Source organism: Ylistrum balloti, unplaced genomic scaffold (genome assembly GCF_031769215.1).
Source record: "Ylistrum balloti isolate Yb309-2 unplaced genomic scaffold, AGI_CSIRO_Ybal_v1 Utg369652, whole genome shotgun sequence".
NCBI lineage: Eukaryota > Metazoa > Mollusca > Bivalvia > Pectinida > Pectinidae > Ylistrum > Ylistrum balloti.
Genome location: NW_026781907.1, coordinates 1340803 through 1367196, shown reverse-complemented (window position 1 = coordinate 1367196; position 26394 = coordinate 1340803). Strand labels below are relative to the sequence as shown.

The 26394-nt window shown below is 36.5% G+C and overlaps 1 protein-coding gene across 2 annotated transcripts in view; it reads right to left on the bottom strand.

Annotated features, from left to right (window-relative positions):
* Positions 1-1913: 1913 nt before the first annotated feature.
* LOC132556922 (allatostatin-A receptor-like) overlaps positions 1914-26394 on the bottom strand; it is a 70576-nt gene continuing 46095 nt past the window's right edge. For both annotated transcript variants that reach the window (XM_060221383.1, XM_060221380.1), the window contains exons 4-7: positions 18506-18629; positions 10600-10802; positions 6849-6999; positions 1914-5627 (exon numbers count right to left, since the gene is read on the bottom strand). In XM_060221383.1, coding sequence (XP_060077366.1) covers positions 5211-5627; positions 6849-6999; positions 10600-10802; positions 18506-18629 — 895 coding nt within the window. In that variant the 3' untranslated portion in view covers positions 1914-5210. The remainder of the gene's footprint in view (positions 5628-6848; positions 7000-10599; positions 10803-18505; positions 18630-26394) is intronic.

The following is a 26394-nucleotide window of genomic DNA, read 5'->3' as shown; positions in this document are numbered from 1 at the left end:
TATTTGTTAGAATTGTGTTGGACTATATTGATATTTGTTACGGTTGTGTTGGACTATATTGATATTTGTTACGGTTGTGTTGGACTATATTGATATTTGTTACGGTAGTGTTGGACTATATTGATATTTGTTAGAATTGTGTTGGACTATATAGATATTTGTTACGGTTGTGTTGGACTATATTGATTTGATTATTGAAGCTGGTGTAAGTTGGACTGGAAACGATAAATTTAACAAGTTACGATGTTGATTGGACGAGTGTTATTTCTATGGAGTTTTTTGTTGGTCTTCATTCAGGACTGTTCTGTTTTGTTATGTTGTATTTAACTGGTTTATACTATTGTATTTTTGCTTTAGAAGTCAATTAACAGAGTGAGTTAGAGTGTTAACATGATGAGGGGAAGAGGTCTCTTTGGAACGACAGATTATCAAAACCTGGTCAAGGCTCCCACTAAGTGCTTCGGCTGGCGCCTCTCACCAACACCCCCAGGGTTCGATTCCCTGAACGAACGCGAGTGAAAATACATAGCGTACTGGCAAGACCACGTGAGTTTGCCGCGGGTACTTGGGTTTTAGCCCACAGGTACACTCCTCGTGCGCTCCCATCCAGGCCGGTAAATGTAATTAATATGAGTTGGAATAATTTGTTCCGGAATTTCTTAAAACTTTCACTCAGTTTAAGCCGGAAACTGAAATAACAACTGAGAGTTGAATATGTGTCATTTCCGGTGACATTCAGTCTGTAATATGCAGCGTCGCTTCCGTTTCGTCTGAAATAAAAAACGGTCAGTGTTTTCAGCTGAATTAGCAAATTAGAGAAATATCTATATTTCTCACTATTAAAACAGTTGCTTTGTATGCTTCCGGTCTTTTCATCATCACAATATTTAATTATCAGTCTGGTTTGTTATGACACTATGACACCGTCAAAGTAGAATAATTCTAATGTGATATTGCCTGCAAGCGTTGTCATTTATAACGACCATAAATGACAAGAAAATTTAATGCTGAAGGATAAAATGTAATTTTTTGAACTCGATCAATTTGTATGATTGCCAAGGATGGACTTGCAAATGTATTCTTCTGGTAGAAGTACAAATGGATCAGAGAGCAGACCAAGCCTACGTTAATCTTCTCCAGTTTTAAAGAGATCTAATGAAAGCGTTTAAATATGTTCATAAAAAATTAGTTAATATAATGAGATATCACAATTACTGCTTAAAGAGACGTAATAACAATATTCCCGTGGAATAAAAAAAGAAAAGTAAAACTTGTTATGGTATTAAACTGAAACCAATTCTTAAATCCATTATCCTACAGTTTCTTGTATAGATACCAATTATAAATATCGAGATTGTGAAATCTGATGCTGAAAACATCTCTAATTCTCAATTCGTTGATTTTTTTTACTATCAAACACAAAATCCGCCAACAATATCTGATTCCTCGTGGTATTTAAAACTAAAGAACAGCAGACTATCACACAATCCGTAATGTCATTCTGGTTTTTAACAAATCTATATATATTCACAAACAGAGGCATTTTGCCCACTAATGTTCTACTTTCCGTCATTCTTACTGTAGCAGTCATGTTGTAAATCCACAGCTGTCTGGTTGAAACTTTAACACGTTTTTCATTTACCGGTGAAGATACATGAAGAGGTAATTATTTTGAATGCATATGTAGCATAAAGCACTGTAATCTACAGTAATATACATTATCTACTGACTAATCGTACCCTGGAGACCAATGTTGTTTTACTACATACGGCGGATATGAGATCTGCGATTGACACAGATTAGACTTGCAAACGGCATTTGAGATCTAACTTTTTTTCTCATTTGAACAAATCTGAAGAGAATTAAGGTCTGTGAGAAGGTCACAAGAACTGATAATACAAACTAACACAGTGTTATCAAATAATTCCGCTTTATTTTCTTTTTCGAGACAATTGGTCACGTGATTTGGACACACCCATAAAGTTCAAACGTATCACAGAGTCATGATATTACGGTACAGTTATCAGTGATGGGATATCTCACAGACAGCTCTGACCAACAGTTCTCGTTTTATTTTGTACAGCTATCTAGGCAATTTGACATGTATACAAATAGTTCAAACTGGTGTTATTTTGAGAAAAAAATTCAAAATATGAAAAAAATCTTTTTGGCATTCCCATAACCTTGATCAATGTCAACAGGTGAATTTCTACGCAATTGCAAGGTTGTTTATAAACACTCATTATCATCTAGCTCGTTACACAACAAAACTGCAGCCAAATATCTTTTGGGATAATGTAAGTATACATTGATAACAATATACACTATCTCTGTATAATTTGACGCTGTTTGTATACAGAACCAAATATTCATATAAACACGCCAGTCCTTTTTGTATCTAGGATATGAGAACACCACAGAAATGTTGTAACAAAATTAGTTGTTTTCGACACATTGTTGATTTTTATTTCGTAAATGAATTCTTAGAGTAATTTCTAAATACCACACTTAATGCATAATGACAACGTGTTACCTGGTACGGCGAGGAAAAGACATCCGATTGCAATGTTCTATTGTCATAAATTCATATTTAACCAATTGGACAAAATAAAAAGAGACACACCTCATTCTAATCTTTATCTTTCTGACATATACAACCAGACTTATGGTCCCTTTAACGACTCCAAATACGCCTCTAAAATTTATTTGCCGTTATATGTTAAAAAACATACAATCAGGTTATTTCATAAAAACGGATCCATTCATACCTCGCTACCTTTTTCTTTACAATTCTGATAAAACAGACATGCATTTTTTTTCAAGAGACTTTCGTGTGCATTAAATCTCAATTATATTCACATACATCATTTCAGTCACGGGCTTAGAATACATTCACTAACAATTAAAACAATAAAGTTTGTTTATTTCAATAATGCTAACAAATGTTTTGCAGAAAACGAAATTCACCTTTTTAAATTTCGTGGTTACGATGGCTTTGAAAAAACGTCCAAATATTGCGTACAGCGTATACATGTACACTCATTTTGTAGGTTTAACAACAAGACATTTAGTTTCAGCAAGCTGAAAGCTTATCCTCGATACTTCAGAGGTTACGATCACTTTCGCTCTCTTCACGCCTGGAACATTTCATGGCAAAATTGAAGGTTCCGTGAGCGACACCTTGTTAACAAGACGAACAAATTACTATGATCCTTTAACGTACATCAAACAGATTTCTAGTTCGCATGATGGTATATCGTAATAGCTTGTAATCTTCAAATGGAGCGTATCAGGCTGTGGTCATGTTTTTTATACGCCTGGAACCAATCAAATTTCTTCACTTCTATCCTCAATATTGCCTTGAGATGTTCCAGGGGTGCAGCAAGCCGGTGTGATGGTAACCCCTGGAGTATTGAGGATGGGAAAAGCTCATAGATTCACTACACTCTTATTAGCGATAACATAGAAATCTTTATGTATTAATTCATTGACACTATCGGCGAGATTATCATCAAACATTTTAAACGCAATTTAACTTTAAAAGACCGATATACGTTAGATCGGTATATCATGGGAAGAATATGTATTCGTGAATCAAAACCTCAGTTAGGTTAAAAATGACGAAGAAACGTGCCGTTTGTTTACTATTTGTCTATATCAGTTCAAACATATTTTATTGATAAAAAAACCCCAAACAAACAAACAAAAAACACAGACAAAGGAGATTGGGCATAAGTTCTGACATCTGACAACGTCCTAGGCCCTCCCCTGACAACACAAGACATAACTAAAGATGTAACGTGATGGCAAAAAAGGTTCAATATATATACAAACTACTTAGTAACATGAAAAGGTAAGAAGTAAAAGAAAGAGTGGGGAGGGAGGTAAAAGGATGGGACAGCAGGATGTGGGTGAGTGGGGGTTCTGGTTGCAGCAGCTGTACACGACTTAGAATCAAACCTCTTCCTGGATTTTATAAATGACTTCACAGCATGTACTCTGTAACTACCTGTTTCAAAAGGAAGCTCGACATCTCCCAATATGAGAATCCAGTTGGGGACTAGATAGATACCAAAAATGTTTGATAAAGCACCAAACAATCTTATTTCAGAATTTGAAAATTTGGAACAAACAAAACAATAATGGTAATCAGTCTTTTGTGATGTCTTCATTATACACCACTTTCTTCCAATATCAAGGTCTGTTACAGGAAATCTTTTGACACTTGTTCAATCTTGATGAATTAACACCTCCATATCCAATAATTAAACGTGATGCTGACATTTGTAATATCCTGAAACAGCTAGTTAAAAAATTATTTACATAATGCATTTTCCTAAAGCGATTTAGAATAGAATTATCGCTTATTATTTATCAACCGACATACGTAGTTGGGCTTGAGACACAAATAGAGGGAAAACTAAATACAATGACAACGCCATGGTAACGCCGTGACGTCAACTGTAAATCTAGAAACGATCCAGATATGTACATGTAATATTCTTGTGCGCAGATAACATGGAACAGAATGACTACTCCACGAGTTAGCCATGTCAAAAATCATATTAATATTGGTAAATGCATTTATCTCTCGTGTGTTTGCTTGAAAAAGTTTTTCTTTCTTCTCCCATATTTTTTAATTTTGCAATTTTTAATGATATCTGAATCTTATTTTCATTTCCCTTTGTCCTGATATTGTTGTGTTTAAGGTATTCTTGTATAAAAGAAACACATCAAACACACATAACTCGTGACGAAATCGAGAATCGGGATATAAACGAATAACACCCTTTCCAGGTCTTTTGTTCATATGAGAAACGCGAAATTCCTTCGCTTCCGGCTATCAATTCCAAAAGCCGGAAGTACCAATGACTAACTACAAAGAAAAACCACATAACCGATACAGCTACATGTAAATTCAAAGCAAATGCATTTTTAGCTAATTCGAAAGGCAGCTATGCTTGGAGATAGGCAATCTAGATTTTTTGGGGACAAGACATACACAACACACTTTCTGACAGTATTTTCAAGTTAAAAACAAAATACAAATGTATATCCCTATCTATCTGATCACGTGGTTCAGTATTTTAAGCACGTCCGTCTATTTTATATCTATATATCTACCTTAATTACACAGCTTTTAACTTGTAAACGCTTCACCAAAACAAGTGTCGTCGATGACTTGAGTGTCTGTCGTCCGTTACAATACTTTATCCTAGTCTGTCCATCTGCTTACCGTCCAATGTTATAGAGCCTTTCGATGGTGACCGAAAAGCTGTTTCTGAAGTTGTGAACCCATTGTCTTTGTCGTCACTTCCGTTGCTAGATTTCAAAATGGAAGTTCTCGTCGTATCGAGAATGGCTAAACGAGACTTTCGTTTTCCTTTACAACAGGAGGATAACGCCTTTTTGAAACTTTCCCGAAAGTTCTTTGACATGAAACCATAAACAATAGGGTTCACACAACTGTTTGCATATGACATGAGATGGAAAGCAAGGCGCATAGGCTTCAAGTAGTAAATATGAAATCCATCCAGTACTCCGAATGACACGAGAACGTTGTTGACGAGGATCGGGCCCCAGCAAACTGCAAACAGCAGCACGACCACGATCAGCATGATGATCACCTAAGATTTAACAAAAAGGTACATATTACATCTAGGGACAAACACGCCAGGTACATATTACATCTAGAGACAAACACAAAAGGTACATATTACATCTAGAGACAAACACAAGGTACATATTACATCTAGGGACAAACACGCAAAGTACATATTACATCTGGGGACAAACACACAAGGTACATATTACATCTGGGGACAAACACACAAAGTACATATTACATCTGGGGACAAACACACAATGTACATATTACATCTAGGGACAAACACGCAAGGTACATATTACATCTAGAGACAAACACACAAGGTACATATTACATCAAGGGACAAACACACAAGGTACATATTACATCTAGGGACAAACACACAAGGTAAATATCACATCTAGGGACAAACACGCCAGGTACATATTACATCTAGAGACAAACACAAAAGGTACAACACACAAGGTACATATTACATCTAGGGACAAACACACAAGGTACAGATAACATCTAGGGACAAACACACAAGGTACATATTACATCTAGAGACAAACACGCCAGGTACATATTACATCTAGAGACAAACACAAAAGGTACATATTACATCTAGGGACAAACACACAAGGTACATATTACATCTAGGGACAAACACACAAGGTACATATTACATCTAGAGACAAACACGCCAGGTACATATTACATCTAGAGACAAACACACAAGGTACATATTACATCTAGAGACAAACACACAAGGTACATATTACAGCTGGAAACAATTACACAAGAAACGTTACATGTATACTAATGAGACAGAATCTGATGGTGTTCCTACTGTACATTATTACAGCTACAAAAATAGTTCTTAACTTAAAACGGAAAGATTGAATTCTCATTTAGACTACGATTATTTTTCCTTTTTTTCCAAAGTAATCTGCCGAATGCGACATTTAATGTTATGTACCTGGAGTCCTATGAAGCCAAGTTCTAAAGCCATGATAATGAAACATTGTAGTGAAAATAGTTTAAACATTAGAAAACGACTGTTGTCGAACCTTCTATATACAGTGACTGAAAAACCGTGGGTATATACCCTACTTCTATAAACTGTTCAGACATGAGGAATGGTCTTGGAGATGATTTCCCTATCAATCTCATCTTCATTTTCAGAATGAAGTTTTGAATTAGAGTCTAACGTCTGATAATCTGATTTATATATTACTTATCAAATAACCTTGGTTACCTGTTTACGTGTGCGTGTGTCGTCTGTACTTTTGGCTGTTATACGTCGTGTCGAGTCCCCGTGGGCTGGGTATACATTAGATGAAGATCGTTGTGACGTCATGGTATATGACGTACATGTAGAAGATCGCGCTTCTTTATATTGGCATTCACTACAACAAACAAATATGTTTACACTGGTTAGTCTATAGACGAAGCTAATTAACTCTAATATCTATCTATCTATCTATATATATATATATATATATATATATATATATATATATATATCGATTAAGACGCATGGCGGTTAGCCTTCCTAAGAGTACACAGAAACGTGAAATAGATGGATAGCTATCGTGGAGATAATAACCCACAGCTCCCTGAACAGGGATATTGTTTGTTAACAAGATAATAACCCACAACTCCCTGTAACAGGGATATTATTTGTTATCAAGGTAATAACCCACAACTCCCTGTAACAGGGATATTGTTTGTTAACAAGATAATAACCCACAACTCCCTGTAACAGGGATATTGTTTGTTAACAAGATAATAACCCACAACTCCCTGTAACAGGGATATTGTTTGTTAACAAGATAATAACCCACAGCTCCCTGAACAGGGATATTGTTTGTTAACAAGATAATAACCCACAGTTCCCTGTAACAGGGATATTGTTTGTTAACAAGATAATAACCCACAACTCCCTGTAACAGGGATATTATTTGTTATCAAGGTAATAACCCACAACTCCCTGTAACAAGGATATTGTTTGTTAACAAGATAATAACCCACAGCTCCCTGTAACAGGGATATTGTTTGTTAACAAGGTAATAACCCACAACTCAGTGTAACAGGGATATTGTTTGTTAACAAGATAATAACCCACAGTTCCCTGTAACAGGCATATTGTTTGTTAACAAGATAATAACCCACAGTTCCCTGTAACAGGCATATTGTTTGTTAACAAGATAATAACCCACAGTTCCCTGTAACAGGCATATTGTTTGTTAACAAGATAATAACCCACAGTTCCCTGTAACAGGCATATTGTTTGTTAACAAGATAATAACCCACAACTCAGTGTAACAGGGATATTGTTTGTTAACAAGATAATAACCCACAGTTCCCTGTAACAGGCATATTGTTTGTTAACAAGATAATAACCCACAGTTCCCTGTAACAGGCATATTGTTTGTTAACAAGATAATAACCCACAGTTCCCTGTAACAGGCATATTGTTTGTTAACAAGATAATAACCCACAGCTCCCTGTAACAGGGGTATTGTACACCAACAAGATAATAACCCACAGCTCCCTGTAACAGGCATATTGTTTGTTAACAAGATAATAACCCACAACTCAGTGTAACAGGGATATTGTTTGTTAACATATAACCCACAATTCCCTGTAACAGGGGTATTGTTTGTTAACATATAACCCACAATTCCCTGTAACAGGGATATTGTTTGTTAACAAGATAATAACCCACAATTCCCTGTAACAGGGGTATAATAACCCACAATTCCCTGTAACAGGGATATTGTTTGTTAACAAGATAATAACCCACAATTCCCTGCAACAGGGGTATTGTTTGTTAACATATAACCCACAATTCCCTGTAACAGGGATATTGTTTGTTAACAAGATAATAACCCACAATTCCCTGTAACAGGGGTATTGTTTGTTAACATATAACCCACAATTCCCTGTAACAGGGGTATTGTTTGTTAACATATAACCCACAATTCCCTGTAACAGGGGTATTGTTTGTTAACAAGATAATAACCCACAGCTCCCTGTAACAGGGATATTGTTTGTTAACAAGATAATAACCCACTGCTCCCTGTAACAGGGATATTGTACACAAACAAGTTAATAACCCACAGCTCCCTGTAACAGGGGATATTGTTTGTTAACATATAACCCACAACTCCCTGTAACAGGGGTATTGTTTGTTAACAAGATAATAACCCACTGCTCCCTGTAACAGGGATATTGTACACAAACAAGTTAATAACCCACAGCTCCCTGTAACAGGGGATATTGTTTGTTAACAAGATAATTACAGGGATGTTGTATATCATGCTTAATGTAAAATGATGACTATATCTAGCCAAGGGCATGCCCAAAGCTCTGCTGCTCTTGTCTACTAATGGAACTGATGGTTAAAATGGAAAATTAAGAACATCAACTGAAAATGAAATGATCAGTAATTATCATCATTACATGTATGGACAACTGCCATCCGTGGAAAACATATTTGATTTGTTGTAGATGTAAGCTGATGAGAAAATTAAAAATACCGTCTATCTCTAGAATTACTTTGTTTCAATAGAGAAACTTTGTTTTTTCCTGAAATATTGAAAAAAATTCTTTAGTTTTTTTTAGCCATTTAGTTTCACTATTGCAAATGATCCACCCAAATACATATTCTTTAATAATAGAAAATTACTTCTATTGGTAGAAATTTCTGAAGAATATAATTTTGTGTAAATGTTCCCTTTAGGATCCTTGTCTTTCACTGTTGAGCAATATACCGACCATTGATGAATAACAGAACAGTGTGATAAGAAATAAAAAAGATATGATAGTAGAGTTTGAATTCTGTTTGATGGAGATTGGGAATATTTTTAAAAAGTGCCCAGAGATTTATGGATTGCAATGTTACTCGGCTATAAGTCAGAGTACCTGGTTTTAAGAAAGTCTTTCAGATAAATTGTTTGACTGCTTGCCTTTAAGTGAGCACGATTAAAACACTCAGGCAAATCGTTGTAGTGTATGAGATCCATGGACACGACGCATAGTCACCAATTGAAAAATACATTAGTCAAATAGCTTTTGTGTCGAAGTATTCTCAGCTCAGCTTTTCGGGTAATGCTTTTACCAAAACATTGATGCGATTTGAAAGTCAATGAGAACAGTTTAGTCCTTGAACCTCAGGGGAAGAAAAATCACATTTAACCGTCCGGAAATGTGTGATGTCATTCATTATCTGTGACGTATTGGCTCCAAGTCCGTGATAGAAGAAAACACATTGATTGACATAACACATTCCTCCCTAGTTCACATCGACTGTGCCGTGACCTACCTTCCGGGATTCTGATGTACCATGGGGTACACGTGAAAATGTCAACACTCAAGAAACAAACTGAAATGTTTGTTTTCGGGACTTAATGTTCAAAGAAAGTGAAATACCCTGTCATCATGTTTCAAATCTATGAACTGTGGTGATAATTCATGCAAAAATTTGTTGAATTCTAGCCTAAACTTTCAGAATTACATTCAAGAGAAGTTTCCGGCAACGGTAAAACGTTTTAATCTCGGACGATGCTTTAAACCTAATAATGCCGTCAACTGTGCCACAAATTTTGTTTATAGGGGGGGGGGGGAGGAAATCAACAGAACGTCATATAACGTGATCCGATTTTAGTAAAAAAAAACACGACAACAAACGGTAACAAAGTCTATTGCAACGCATTGTAGTATGTCCTACTTGCGTACATGAATTCCACACACCCTTTATTTTGGTTTTAAATGCTTTGAGAAAATTCATCAAGATAATGAAGATGTAGATAAAACAATTCTGAAATAAGATTATATACATACATTAAAAAAACTTTTTGATTATATTCTGGTTAGTATTACATCTTACTGTTTCCTTGAAATATCTTCATGTTATCTGATCTAACATGCACCTTTTCGACATAACATTATGTAAATGCTTACGCGTTGTTCAGATGCTCATATGAGTGGTCAGTTTGACTTACCTGCCTGAGCGCATGACTGCCCTCTTGGACACGACGTACCAAATCTCCACACAGATCCACGTGTACGTAAAAGCCATGACACCGACTGGGATGACAAAGATGATGATCAGCATGTATAATTCGTAAGCCTGATGGTGCCATGGTCGAGCAAAGTCTATTCGGCACCAGTAGGCTTTCCGGGTCGAACCAACCATCATATGTTTCTGTAAGTAAACATCACCACGTAAGTGAAATAAGACAGGAAGTGACCTAAATATACTACCTGACATCGTAATCAGTAAACCTTAATATTCCACCTGACATCGTAATCAGTGACCCTAAATATTCTACCTGACATCGTAATCAGTGACCCTGAATATTCTACCTGACATCGTAATCAGTGACCCTAAATATTCTACCTGACATCGTAATCAGTGACCCTGAATATTCTACCTGACATCGTAATCAGTGACCCTGAATATTCTACCTGACATCGTAATCAGTGACCCTAAATATTCTACCTGACATCGTAATCAGTGAACCTGAATATTCTACCTGACATCGTAATCAGTGACCCTGAATATTCTACCTGACATCGTAATCAGTGACCCTGAATATTCTACCTGACATCGTAATCAGTGACCCTGAATATTCTACCTGACATCGTAATCAGTGACCCTGAATATACTACCTGACATCGTAATCAGTGAACGTAAATATTCTACCTGACATCGTAATCAGTGACCCTGAATATTCTACCTGACATCGTAATCAGTGACCCTGAATATTCCACCTGACATCGTAATCAGTGAACGTAAATATACTACCTGACATCGTAATCAGTAAACCTTAATATACTACCTGACATCGTAATCAGTAAACCTAAATATACTACCTGACATCGCAATCAGTGACCCTAAATATACTACCTGACATCGTAATCAGTGAACCTGAATATTCTACCTGACATCGTAATCAATGAACCTGAACATTCTACCTGACATCGTAATCAGTGACCCTAAATATTCTACCTGACATCGTAATCAGTAAACCTTAATATACTACCTGACATCGTAATCAGTGACCCTAAATATTCTACCTGACATCGTAATCAGTGAACCTGAATATTCTACCTGACATCGTAATCAGTGACCCTAAATATTCTACCTGACATCGTAATCAGTGACCCTGAATATTCTAACTGACATCATTTTATGCGTTCTCTACAATCTGCTTCGTAAGGATATTTTGGTATTATCCAATATATTCTATATCAATTTAGTCACGCAGTGCCTAATGTATATATATGCCAAATTATATTAATAAAACTACTGCATCTTTATACAATACATAGAAAAGATAGTCTTCTCCTGAGTTGTAGGATCATACAACATTTCATGTACGATGTCCAAATGGTAATATGAGAAATATGCAAAATACTGATACGTTGTTACTAGGATTATTTGTCTGATGAAAGTGGTGTCACACAGTGAACGACTTCAACAAAGTCAAATAATGGGAGACTGGGACAGGTGATCGGTAAGAACTGTAATAAGAAATTCATAAAAAATACAGTAAAAGTAGAAACGACAATTTTGTGGACGTTTATATGAATACAAAACCGGGATATGCATTTCGCGTATAACAATACAGGGTTCAAAAGTCTAGGTTTATGTTTACATTGTCATGGTGATAAATAGTCTATTGCTTTGTGCGACATGAAGCTGGATGTTTGGTGCTCGTTAGTTTGCCTTTTGGTTCCGTTGTTGTTTAATTTACTCTCATTTTGAGAACGTGATATTACTTATTAGGATTTACATGGCGGATGTCGTCGATGAACCAGAATACGCTTACTCTTCCGGAACACCTGGTCTTATTCTCCTTTAACTTTTAAAGGAGTCTTCGAGTAAATCTTTCTTTATTTATTTTTGCCCGAAATTGATTGAATTCGAGTTTGGATTAATGGTTTCGTGACATGTTGGTATTTTCTTGTTTTTCATACGGAACTGAAGGTGACCTTGACATCTGATGCTGAGTATAACATTCAAAATTCTCCTAAACTACAAGGACGAGCAAACAAAGAGCACACAGCCATTGAACTTCATTTGGCAATGCAGAATCGTGCGATAGTGTTCACGTGATCTCGTTACAAAATAAAGAAATGGTCGAAACAACGACACAGATACAAAAAAAAACCTGTGACTCCAGTACCGTGTTACTAGCCTAAACTAATGAAAATGTGTCCCCACAAATGGCCAACAGCGGGACGCATGCTAGAAAGTGCTTTTAACGTGAATCGGAAGTTTACAAGATTCCAGAGCATGGATTTTTGACAACCGATGCGAACGGACACCTGGAACACAGTGCGAGTTTGTTTCGATCAAAATTACCTCAATAAAGCATTTAAACGGAGTCATTTATAGGCTTCAGCTGCTGATAGCATACACACAACTCTGTTATCTATCAAGAAATAGATTTTGGGTATTGTGACCTACAAAAACAATGTACAGGGAGAGCTCGTTCTTAACCATATACAAAAACCCACTCTGGTACCGTTGCTTTAGAGGTTGAATTGCCATATCAGCTCACGAATATCAGCTGAGACCAGACCATGCAGTAGAGGGCTAGTGTGCATAACACTGTAAAAGATATGATGGCGTTCAAAGATAGATTCAGAAAAGACAACAGTACTGGGATATGAGACGAATGTGTATGCATTGCTCTACCACTGCCGAAATCGTGTATTGAACAAAAGAAACATATGATATAGAGGGCAACTCGATTTGTCGAACACTTGATCACGGCGTTATATCTGAAATGTGACCCCGACAAGGCCAGCACCGTGCATAAGATGACGAATTCTTTCTATATAGATGGAGCTAATCATCTCTTAAGGTTTATGAATTAAATAAAATCCTTCCCGATCTCTCGTGTGAGCGAACGAGCAATTGCATTGCAGGATTCTAATTTAGTAAGGTATTCACAGCTTTTTATAGAAAATATATGGCCAGTGTTTTGAATTATAAGCTTTATTTTGGCGAGGGTGAAGAAAGACCAGAGCGGCATGTCTCTGGCGTGCCACTTTTGTCTTTCTGTCCCGAGCTGAAATGTAGCTTATATTTTAAGACACTGACCATGTGTTCTATTTATCCGGCGACATTGATTGCAAATCAGATCGTCAAATCTTCAGCAGTTTACCTGACGTTGACGATACGCTGAATTTAAGCTAATGACGTACGCCAAAATAAGTACTACATGCAGAAATACAGTTCCAAACTTCAACGAATATCACAGCGATTTAATTAATTTTCTTATATAACCCTATTTATTACATCATATAAAATCGCTTAATTCAATAGTTATAATTATTGTAAAACGTGATTTTAAACTAATTTCAGGAAGTAATTCTGTCGAATTAACGCACGTGCTAAAATACAGCTGTTTTCCGTTACTGCCGAATACAGCCAAAAATTTATGTGACAAATGTATTCCAACAATGGCAGCGCCAGTTGCAGGATAAAATAAAGTAGATGACAGTTTTTGACTCCAAAGCCAGTACTATAATTCCAGTGACGAATTACTATTGCAAAGTACCGCATCTGAAAGAAACGGTGATCACTCAATTCGTGCATCAGCTGGCAGAAAAACAAAGAATGTATTTCGAAGGAACAATTTGGCTGTGGTTTGCGGGCTTGATGAGTTTTACAGCTACGTATATGGTAGATCATGATAAAAAAATCTCTAGAAATGGTAATAGGGAAATCACTACATGCTGAGTAAGCCTTTCCTTTAAAAAAACTGTGTTCCTTGGTGATGTAGATAGTATGATAATGGACCCGATGCGGCCGATTGCAGAGCGTTTAACGTTTTGATTCATTCGAGCGGATCAGAATATATATATGTGCTTTACTTTGTTTTCGAATTATAAGATATAAAAAATAGAGAATTGATTAAATTACTGTTCTAACTTGAAGTTTGTATTTAAACACGTTATTCACATGTGTGTCTTATGCAATAAGATATTGATTATTGTTCTCAATGCTTTACCATACATTATCCGTAAATATGAGATCTAGAACCGTAGTAAAAGGCACAGTTCGACAGACAAGGTATTCTCTACGCGATTAAAAGTTTTCTACACTTCAGATGAGTTCTGTTCAAACTTCTCTCGAAATATCTTGAATTTTACTAAGTCTGATAACATATCTGGTTTAGATCGCTAGCAGCACTTTTAGGAGTTGTGGGACGCACTATCTTATACAAGAGACAATAGCCCATTTTAATCCAGTATGAACGGACAGATCATTCATCATAGAAAATGAAGCTCATTTAATTAATGACCCACTTTTATAAGAACGGACATGAGTGCAAAACGATATGACCGATATACAGGAGACCTTGAAGCACTACAGTCCAGAAATCACCCTTGTTGGTGGTCAGACCTAATTTACGATGTACTGTAAGCAAATAGCTCAATACTCTATTGCACTGCGTCTTGTGTGAAAGGATGAATCGTTCTGCCCGAGAAAACGTCACATGTGACGTCACAAACATTCAAATGGATCCACTCCCTGCTACATCTTTCAGAAGAAACTCGAGGACCTTTGCGAGATCGGAAGTCGGTTAATGAAGATTAATTCAGTTTCTGTTGTCATCTTTATATAACGTGCACTTGGAATGTGTTTAAGACTTGCTTGTTTCTCTTTTCCTTTAGATTTCGACATATTTTAGTGTTAGTGGACTGCGTACATAGCGACAGAAGAAGAAATTTTCGTTCAGTTTTATACTTTATATTTCATCACATTGAAGTAGCGAAAGGATATGCAAGCAAAGAATGGTCACATACAGATGGAATAGAAGTCCTCATAACACAGCCAGCAAGAGATGATGCAAGTGTGACGTTTGGATTGATGACAACACCATCACCTTCGTCAGAAAAAGATCAATGTTAAGCGTCCTTGTACACAAAATTGTATGTATATACTGTGGTGGATTGGGCTGTGATTCAGTTAACACGTCGTTATAGATGTCCGAGAATCTACACAGTTCTTGTATCCAATATTCTATTCGCTTTCTGCCACATTCTCTTTCGGTGTTTTATCATCAATATGGATAAGGGTATTTCGGAGTGTCGTATGAAGATTCATGGCCGTTGCAATGTCATGACTACTGTAAATCCTCTAAATGGTTTCAAACAGGCCTTGATGTAAAGGATGACTACATGTCCTCTCAATTTGCTTTTTTCCGTGGCATTTCGTCTCCTCGTCTATTCTTTGCTTTCCAAAAATTCGTTGCATGTACTTTGTGAATTGCCCAATCAGAGTATCCATGTATCAATATGGCGCTATATATGTGATTTTGTTCTACAATAATTTCACATCTGTTGAGCAAAGTTTGTACCACGCCCATCTTCTAGTTTAAGGTTGGCTCAATCGGATATTGAGGTACTGGTCCGTGGGCGTCTTGTTCCTATATATCAATGCTTTGATAGTACCGTCATCTATCTTTAATAGAAAGGTATCACGGAATGGCATAGTACCGTCGATTTCTTTAATAGAAGGGCATCAAGGAATGACATAGTACCGTCGATTTCTTTAATAGACGGGCATCAAGGAATGGCATAGTACACGTCATCTTTCTTTAACAGAAGGGTATTAAGGAATGACATAGTACTGTCATCTTTCTTTAACAGAAGGGCATCAAGGAATGGCATAGTACCGTCATCTTTCTTTATGCTGTTTTTGGTATTAAAGTTGTTGATGTGCGCAAACTCTTCTATCATCATTTCTTGATTATTTCCAATATGTCACCAATATATCTTTGCCACCAACTAGGCTGGCACTCTACGGAAGCGGTTGCTACAACCTCTCTCTCCAAGGACTCCATAAAAAGTTTATCGTAATCGGAGACGCCGTGCCAAACCGTTGCTGATTCATGTAGATGGTACACTCTTGTAACGACGTTTATGGTATATGGTATCCAAGACTGCTAAATATGTTGTTGCATGCAAAAACTCTAGTCAATCTATGACGTCTTGGATATACAAATTGGCATTCTGTCACCATGGCCGACCTTGCTCTAGACGTCTCCAAATGATGCCAAGTGTTTTGTCACTTGTTGTGTTCGTGAAATCAGAAACTACATCGTGTGAAATGAATTGCGGATGTTTTTTTAAGGTCACGTGGGCATACCTTCTGAAGGATATTTCGAGATTTTGACAAGATGCTTTGATATTTTTTATATAATCTGTTTTACCTCTCGGAAGTCGTACTTCTTCTACCTTGGGGTTCATAGGAATATAGTACAGCCGAAAAAGTCGGTCGATTTCTTGTCATATAGTACACAACATACGTCAGTGCTAGTTTATTTCACACTGGTCATTTGTCTGATGAAGGTGACCGCGTGGTCATCAAAAGGTCACACTAAAATCTTCAACTGGTTGTTTTATAAGAACTTCTATTCTATTGACATAACTATCCCGGAAAACAAATTTGTGAGGTTCGAAAAAAAATCTTAAACGTTATTAACATCGAGGAAGGAAAATGCGCTTTAGGGAAACATGAACTGTCCCCGACAAACAATAAAAATAGCCAGTATATAGAAGGAAATAGACAGAAATTGACATTTCAAGTACAGAGAGACAGAGAGAGACAGAGAGAGAGACAGAGACATAGAGACAGAGAGAGAAACAGAGAGAGAGACAGAGAGAGACAGAGAGAGACAGAATTAGAGAGAGAGAGAGAGAGAGAAGAAAAGAGAGAGAGGGGAGTGGAGAGAGAGAGAGAGAGAGACAGAGACGCAGAGAGAGAGAGGTGGGGTGGCGGGGTTGTGCGCGCATTTAATTCAGTATCTAGATATTTATATTCCTAAAACAGGATTTTACTTGGGGCATTATTCATTTAGATGTTAACGAACGATATGTAACTTCATTAAAATATAATTACCAAACTTAATCTGTTTACCCGGTCGATTCTCTCCCGTATTCTGATCAATTCTTGCATGGTGGCGCGGTTTTTATCACACCAAAGCCAATAACAGTTTTTTTTTCTTTTCAAAATACGTTCTTGTAATTTCAAATAATCGAGAACTTGACTAACATGTTTAGAGTACCATTTGATTTCAGAAAATGTCTTTTATAGAGAAATCAATCCAAACGTGAGGAGATTATGATATCTTTATCACGTTATATGTTATTTATAGGAAGTCTGATGTCTCCATTCAAATGTACAAACCTACGCTGTGACGATAAAAGAGAAATTCGACATTACTATAGAACAAAGGCCTAAAGCCAGAATTTTTTATTGAACCTCTTCATGTACATTAGATGCAGAAGTGAATTTTCATTCTTTTTTTAAAGCTTGTCGTAATAGCTGAATCTAATAGCATCACCCGTTAAAGAGACTAGACCCTGGGATCCCATGGGTTCTGGTATCATCTAATTGAGTGTATATCCCGGAAATATTCTAACCTGATTTCTTATTGCTCAATGCTTTACAATGCAAAATTCAATAGCTGCCTAACACGTACACTAAATCAGAATGTCTGGGAGACATCTGAAAGCAATTTGAATTTGGGGTCAAATTTCGTTGCAGACAGGCACTTTTTGTATACTGCGGACAAACAATATGGTTTTACCATAAACTGTGATAGACAATATGTGTGACAAGCTCTGCTTCAGTTAACGGACGACCCTAGATATCTTTGAGAATATATCGTGTCTGGAAATGAGAGCTTACTATAAGAGGAAACCAAGAGCTCTCTATCAACAGCGACTTATTACTGGACATGTACAAGTCCTGAATTCTATTTGAAGATTGAATGTTTATGGATTCAGAATCTGGCGTAAATCTCATGAATCATTCACCTTCACCATGTGAGTTGTTTATGGCAGAAAGAATATTGAGAAAAAACCCATTAAAAATCCTACCTGACCAAACACGACAGGGACAGCCATGACGAGGGCCTGGAGCCAGATACAGAAGATGACGATCCGGGCGTGACGCATTGTACATAGGTAGCGAGCTCTCAGCGGGAATAGGATAGCCATAAATCTGAAATCAGATGAAACATATCAAAACTTCAACGCATAATGTCAAACGGGTAAGATAGGTGTCAAATTCTACATGTCACTTCAAGACCTCAATTGGATTCTAGTATAGCTTGATAGCTTCTTTCGTGGGTCACGAAAGATGGAAGCATAAATGATGGCAGGAATACACTAAACAGTAACTCAAGGTTTGATAACCCGACGTTGTAAGAGTGTACGTCGTAAACGAAATGGAATCTGCAACGAAAATTCCATCAACGATGGGAATTCTTCTCTTTAGCTAAAATATTTTATAAATTCTTTCAGTCCAAAAGAGTTTCGTTGAATATTAATGCTTTATTGTTCAAATAAGTTGTAAATTCTGATTTAGTTATGTCTCTCATACACAAGTTATTTATTATTGAGTTGAAAAGCCAATTTCTATTCAAACAGTATCCTCTGCAAAATATATTTAGCTATCCTGTCACACCTCTATCTCGTGACACACTAGTCGTGAGAAGGCGCCTAAAAGTAGGAGACAAAAGTAGAGTTGTAGTCGTATGTAAGTAGGACATCCTTGAATGTTCATTTGTGTATCAGGAACCTTTGAGATACGGGCAACATCTCTAAACAAGACCTTTCGATCAATTTCGTTGCACATTTGCTGGTTCGTATTTTTTAAGGCATCCGAGGGTCCTCGAGATGGCGTTAAAGTATCTTTGGTGCTAATGTCCTGAAGTGTTGAAACCAGTGGGTGCTCCTTCTGGTATCTTAATGACGTCATCGTACCTGCAGCAGCCTCCAAGAACATCAATATAACATATCTCTTTAGCATTTCCAATAGCCATGTCTAATGAATCTCACTGTATTTCATCGTCTTTTTTATTTCAATTATTCAAAGTCGAGAGGAAAGCAATCTGATTTGTTGGTGGTGATTGGTTTATGCTAATTAGTAAAGGTCATCTGAACGGCGAGACGAACAAATACTATATCAGATCTGCATGTAAAGAGGTACAATGGCAGACCTAATTTTATCAGGACGAATATTGGTCAGTTTGAAATAAGTAAGAGAAATAGGAAAGTTGATATTAAATGGATTACACGACTGTTTATGATACCAGGTAGATAAAATATATCTAAAATGAAAGTGATAAACAGAAACATAACAAAGAGAAAATATACGGGCTGTATACCATGATCACTGCTTACTTGGTCGACGTTTTGAAAAGAAATACTTTCTTCAGTCCGTGCTAAATGCTATAGAAATCACCATATAAAACTGTATTAAAGATGTAACACTTAATTCAATGCGTTGAGGACACCAACCGTAACCGAAGGTTTTGAAAGTTATGACACCAATCGTAACCGAAGATTTTGAAAGTTAGGACACCAATCGTAACCGAAGGTTTTGAAAGTTAGGACACCAATCGTAACCGAAGGTTTTGAAAGTTAGGACACCAATCGTAACCGAAGGTTTTGAAAGTTAGGACACCAATCGTAACCGAAGGTTGCGAAAATTAGAACACCCATCGTAACCGAAGGTTTTGTAAGTTAGGACACCAATCGCAACCGAAGGTTTTGTAAGTTAGGACACCAATCGTAACCGAAGGTTTTGGAAGTTAGGGCACCAATCGTATCCGAAGGTGATGAAACTTAGGACACCAATCATAACCAAAGGTTTTAGAAGATAAGACACATGATCATAGGATCAGAAATAGGAATATTTTGTTTGCGTTTTCTGATAAGTATTGTTATGTAGTGTAAACTACTCATGAGGGGATAGGAGTTTTGTCATATTTGGGGAGGTAAAAATGAAAAGGGAATTTTATTCGTTTAATTTTCATGTGTAAACAGCCTTACATTTGACCAAACGTTGCTACCTGATTTTAGGAATGACAGTTGGCGATTGGGTCACAGACATACTCCCATCATCGTCCCTTGTGGACAAGAAGGAACTGCTGAGTAACTAAAAGGTAGTCGCCATTCACCTGATAAAATACAGGCTTTCAATATCCGTATACTCTTGTAAATAGGCATGGCTCTCAGATTCCTGTCTTAACTGTATTGTACGAAAGAGTAGCCAGGTTTACAAAAGGACAATCTCAAGCTTTATTTAGAGTGGCGATGTGTATCACAAACGAGACTACATTAACAAAACGATAAGTGAACCAAAATGTTGAACAGTAGTGACACGGTGAGTTTTATTTAGTTTTATCGTAAATATCTGTTAATAACCATGCCAGCTAGACGGTTCTTTAACTCATAAGTCTGCATGGTAGATATCATGTAGTGATCGATATTGCCTATTACAATCTAGCTTTCTCTTCAGCATGCGCAAAGCATTTTGGGGTTTAAACTCTAAATGTAGCTAACTTATTTACATGTTATCTTGTCAGTCTGACAAGTTCGATTGGACAGAACGTCAGAGGTAATAAATGTTTAGCTAATGAGTTTCGATGAGGTTTCTTTAACTAACTAGGCTTAACGACCATAACATTGCACGATATACATTGTATGCTTGCAATTGTTTTTGTATTTGCAACTGTCTTTCATGTGACAAATTTGACTGCGCATTTACAAGAATTGGAAATGAGGTGTGACACTGGTATTTTCGGGATGTCTATTGCTAATAGCTAAATAGCCAATCATCATTGACTGGTTATGTTGCATTTGTTTAAAACAGAGTCTCTAGTGATATACGTCGTCGAAATTATCTTTATATTATCAAATTGTGTCGATGATCTTGTGTATTTTATATGGGTTCTGAGGTGTATATACCCTTCTGTGTTTTTTGTCTTGTCTTCATTTAGCTTTCCTTTATAACTTTGGCTTTGCATTTGACATTTGACCTTGTTTTCGGTCCTGCTTTGTTGTAGTTCCCCCTCTTGTGTAACTTTGGCCTTGTGTTTGACATATTTTTAAAATCTTGGTTTGCTATAGTTTCCTTCTCATCATTACCGCTTCGTGACGTTGGATTTGCGGTGAACACTCTCTGTATAGGCTGACTACTTGCCTTGTGTTAGGATAGTGATCTTACTGTTATGACTTGTATGTAGAAGCTGATTTGTAAAACAATTGGGAATTCATTAATTGTCTTCATGATGCGACGGTTTGTCTATACGACTTACGGTTGCTTGATTGATCAACGTGGTTGGCTTTGACAAACCGACTCAGTGATTTGGGGTTACACTTTAACACAGATATCGAGCTCTACAAATCCCGAAACGGAGTAACCTCGGTGTTTTTCGAAAATTGGCAACGCACCGTATTATCACAAAAAGCCAATATCATTCGAAATGCACTAATCTTAACAATCACTCATCAGAGGGCAGCACTGAATGTAGGACACGCGAGTGCGTTCGACAACACAGCCTAATACAGCAGAATAGATGAGCTGTGTTACTGTAGAGAAATCTTAATGCATGAGAGGAGCCACGATAGCCAACATCCACCACTGCTAAAACGACAAAGTTGTAATATCATGTTTGACTGTCCATCTATTGTTTACAATTCAGTAGTAGTTATTCAGGTGTAATCGAACTCGCCCTATATCTGCCATAGATACAACATGGCCTTGAAAGGTTCGGACAGGGTCATATTAAGTGGTATTAACTAAATTTGCTTGTATCTGATATCAAGAGGGGAAACAGACAGCCCACATTCAAAGGGAATCTCCTGTAAAGTAGCCATGTTGTCAGGATAGATCGCTTAGCTTTCAGAACGTATGGGACTATTGAGAGATTCGACCATTTCTGTTTTAGATAACGCGAATTTGGCTCAACATCTACAACTTTATTCAATTCCCGAAATTAAGGCCATATGTTAGAAAAGTTTCGTGTGACAGATAACCTCAGTAATAATGTATTTTCTATATAAAACAGAATCCGATGATAATAAAACAATGCAACGAAAATTGGCATGAATAAAAAACCCAATAACTGTACAAAATTATATTTCAAGCACAAAATCGGCGTAAAAAAAGCGCAAAATAGGAATAAGAGAACATGAATAATGAGGCTGTTCAAATTTACAAAAAATGTAAGACGTTCTCGAAAGATTAGAGTCTTCTACTTCATCAACAACTTTTGTAGTGAAAACATGTGCTATTTCGTGCAATACAACGTTCTCTAAAAGAGAACCGGGTTTATAGGACCGGGTAAAGGACCCTTTTTATGAACAAACGAATTTGACCATGAATCAATTGAAGCTTAACAACCCATAAAAATGAATCTAAAAAAATCCAAAAGGTCCTTAGGGCCTGTGACATGACATATTTACGAGCTATGGGTGTACGACAGGGTTTACTATACCAGCAAAAATTCTATCAAAACAAAAGTGATCTCTATCACATTATCATGTTATTTTTTAATAAGTAGGAACTGATACGAATGATAATCTCAAAATATGGCAAAAATGAATAAATGATATTTAATGGTTTCCTCTTAAATATCAATTTTATTTCACGAATATGACAGAATATGTCTGCGCACTCAGCACGAGTGAAATATAAAGAGGTATTTTGTCATACGAGTGAAAGCTATTCATGTATGATATCAAAGGGGAAAAATTTAATTTTCTCTCCGTTTTACATTTTTGAAATAAAAAAATGACGACCCAAACATGAAATATTAATTTCTCCCAGAGTGCATTGCGGTGCCCTAATAAGACCTCTGTTCAAGATTCTTGTAAAACGTATCTGTGTCAAATAATGAAGTATTTCATTATTTTGCTATTTTGCTATTTGTATTGTCATGTTGAAAAAAAAAGAATAAAAATAAATAGAAGAGGTACATAAAGTTATATTGATGTAACCTCTGAACTTTCATAGCACCATGAAAGTTAAAAACCTGACTTTTAACCCATATGGCCAAGTTAAAAATGAAAAAAAAAATTAATTGTCGGCACATCTTAAGATATGATGATTTTTATTGAAAACACTGTATCTACTTCCGGTTCTCATACTTCAAAATATGTATATATGATTCAGTACATTATGTACAGACTTAATAATGAAAATATGCTCTACTCTATCTCAATCTTAATTCATATTGAAAGGTACTCCTCATATGTGTTTGTTTTTTGTGCATTCTACTATAGTCATTATGTCAAATGTACGGTTTTCTACGGAAAATACATTCAGTGTGTTTTGTTTTCTATAAAGCCATGTCTGTGAGTTAAAGTGCTTTGTATTCTATAAATTGCAGCTATTTCAGTGCAGACAGAATCATAACCAGTGCACTTTATAGTAATATGGTTTCTTATTTAAACACAGACTGGCCATTTTCAACTAGCACTGTTTGACCTTACAGTTGTGCACGTCCGACTTTATCGTACTAATGACTCTCCTGAAAGGAACGGTACCAATGTTTGTTAAATAATGACCGAGCGCTGACATGTTTCGTCTAAACACGGCAGAGTGGAAGGGCAGTTTACCCCAATAACTCCAATATCTGGTTTCAAAATGATGACTGCAGGTTGTGGGCTCATGTCCACGAAAAAAGTAACTTTGTGGAGCAGACCATTTTCGCGTCATGTCTTCGATTAGATATTTTTTTATAGATTTGTTTGCCTGTGGTTGAATTTTGTCTCCGCCACTAAGCATGAATGCAGAATATCGTTATTTCACACCGGATTTAAAGAGGGTCAGAAATCTATATTAACGGCTCGTCTCGAACGCGCTTGAACCGTAACGTGCTCATCAGGGGGTGGCTAGATATTTTGTACCAGATCGACTCAAATGTACAGGGGAAAAAGAGTGTACTTTACTGTTCATGTATTGAACAAATAAGAAATTAATTTATTAAGATAAATTCGTAATGCTGAAATATACAATTATGAATAAAAAATGGCTTCATCCCGGTATAAAATTTAACAGTTAGCGTGCTCGTGAAACCTTAATATATTAGCAACATAAGTTATCATCCTCAATTAATACGGAGTCGATATTGAACCAGTTCTAGCTTGAAATTGGAATCCCCTGATGCAACGGTCAATTGAATTAAAATTACTTTAAAATGATTGTGATAAAGAATGTTTAAAATGTGACACCTTTAAAGTTGGTATCGAGTTACTGTATTATCTACAGAGAGGAGGCCATGATTTAATAAAGCTATGATTTTATTTTATTATTTTCATAATTAAATATCCGGATGAAAAATGACACGACGAAGCCTCTTAAACATGCAGCGAATAAAGAGTTAATTACTAGAGAGAGCAGCTTCAAACACAAAAAGACCAGATTTAAGAGGAATCGGCGAGTTTCTAACGAATGAATCTTAATTCATTTGAATTAAAACATTCATGCTGGTGTGAGAGTCTCGTTTCATCTTATTAAAAATAACGTATAATTCTGTCAAACAACCGTTTGTCGACACAACTCGAGAAGAGATTTCAGTTGAAAACGGTAACTGGGTTGAAATGTTTCACAGTAGTTTCACTGACTTTTGTTTCAAGATGATAATACCATGAAATATACGGATTCACAGTAACAGTGCAAGTAATATTTTCAGTGAGTGAAAATGATAACTTTTCATTTTTTTTTTTTTTACAAATTCTTATCAACTAGATCACAGTATTAGCAGTCAATATATCAATTTTGTCACGGTACATTATACTGCAGGAAGCTATTTACTTCCTTCAAGTCGATATCGAGTATTGAATCATCTGCGACACGTAAACACCATTGGTTGGGGGATGAATGATTGCCGCTATCCAGAAATGGAAAATTCACAATAAGGAAATTTAAATTTTCACGCTTATCATACAGCTTTGTAAAAAGTTTTCACTTTTGCAAACTTACTTTATCTTAATCATATGTCTTCAGTAATTGAAAACATTCCGACTTACAAATATCTTTCGACGGGGGTCCGCAGAAGGAAATTAATGAAGAAACTCCTCAAATGTTAGTTTGAGAACGTGACATTTTTTCGTTTTACCTTGATTCATATGGTGGATAGAGATGGAGATATCGCCCTTGTGATTCTCAGAAAGCTCCGAAGCTGTTGTAACTCTGTCCTTGGGCAAGACACTTTAACCTAACTGCTCTAAATGGATAAGGTTAAGCCCCTCCCCCCAACTCTCTTTCCCCTCCCCCTTATTCCCTTTTGCGCGTCATCGATGTACTACCTATCAATTATACTGTGGTATAACTACCATTGTATTGTTTTTCAAACTGACTGCACCGCGTTCTTGTTTACGTAAATGGATCTGAATATACGTCACGGACAATCGTTGTTGATTTCAAGCGGGCCAAATAATTCTCATGTTTTGCACGTACCAGTGTTGTATGTTTACGTGTTTACGCTGTTGGCGTCAGATCGGTTAGTAATTAGCCAGGTGATTGGACGGTCAGTGTATCGCCGTGATTAGATAGCTAATCAAGTGCTCAGAAACGAATCAGGTAGCAGCCAACATGGTCGTCCCCACGGATACCTCAAACCCTCCAGACTGTCTGATGGTGCCGTTCTCTCTCTAACAAGGAAAGCTAACCCTCAGCTCTAGGGTATCATAGACAGTTCAGTGTCTAGCAACGAAATCCCATTTTCGCATACAATACAGACTTTTCCTAGTAATTTCCACTCATTTTAAACCAATCAGATCACAGTATTTGCAGTGAAATGTGTCAATTTCTCCCGTGTGCATTCTGGTTCACGCGAGGAAAGATAACTCGGGTATTTATTGGGAAATTTCGCTACACAAAATTAAAAAAAAAAAACTTACTGAATTGTATTCATCTTCACCAATCTCAATTCAATCATAATTGTGTTGTATGTGTTATATTTAGTTACATT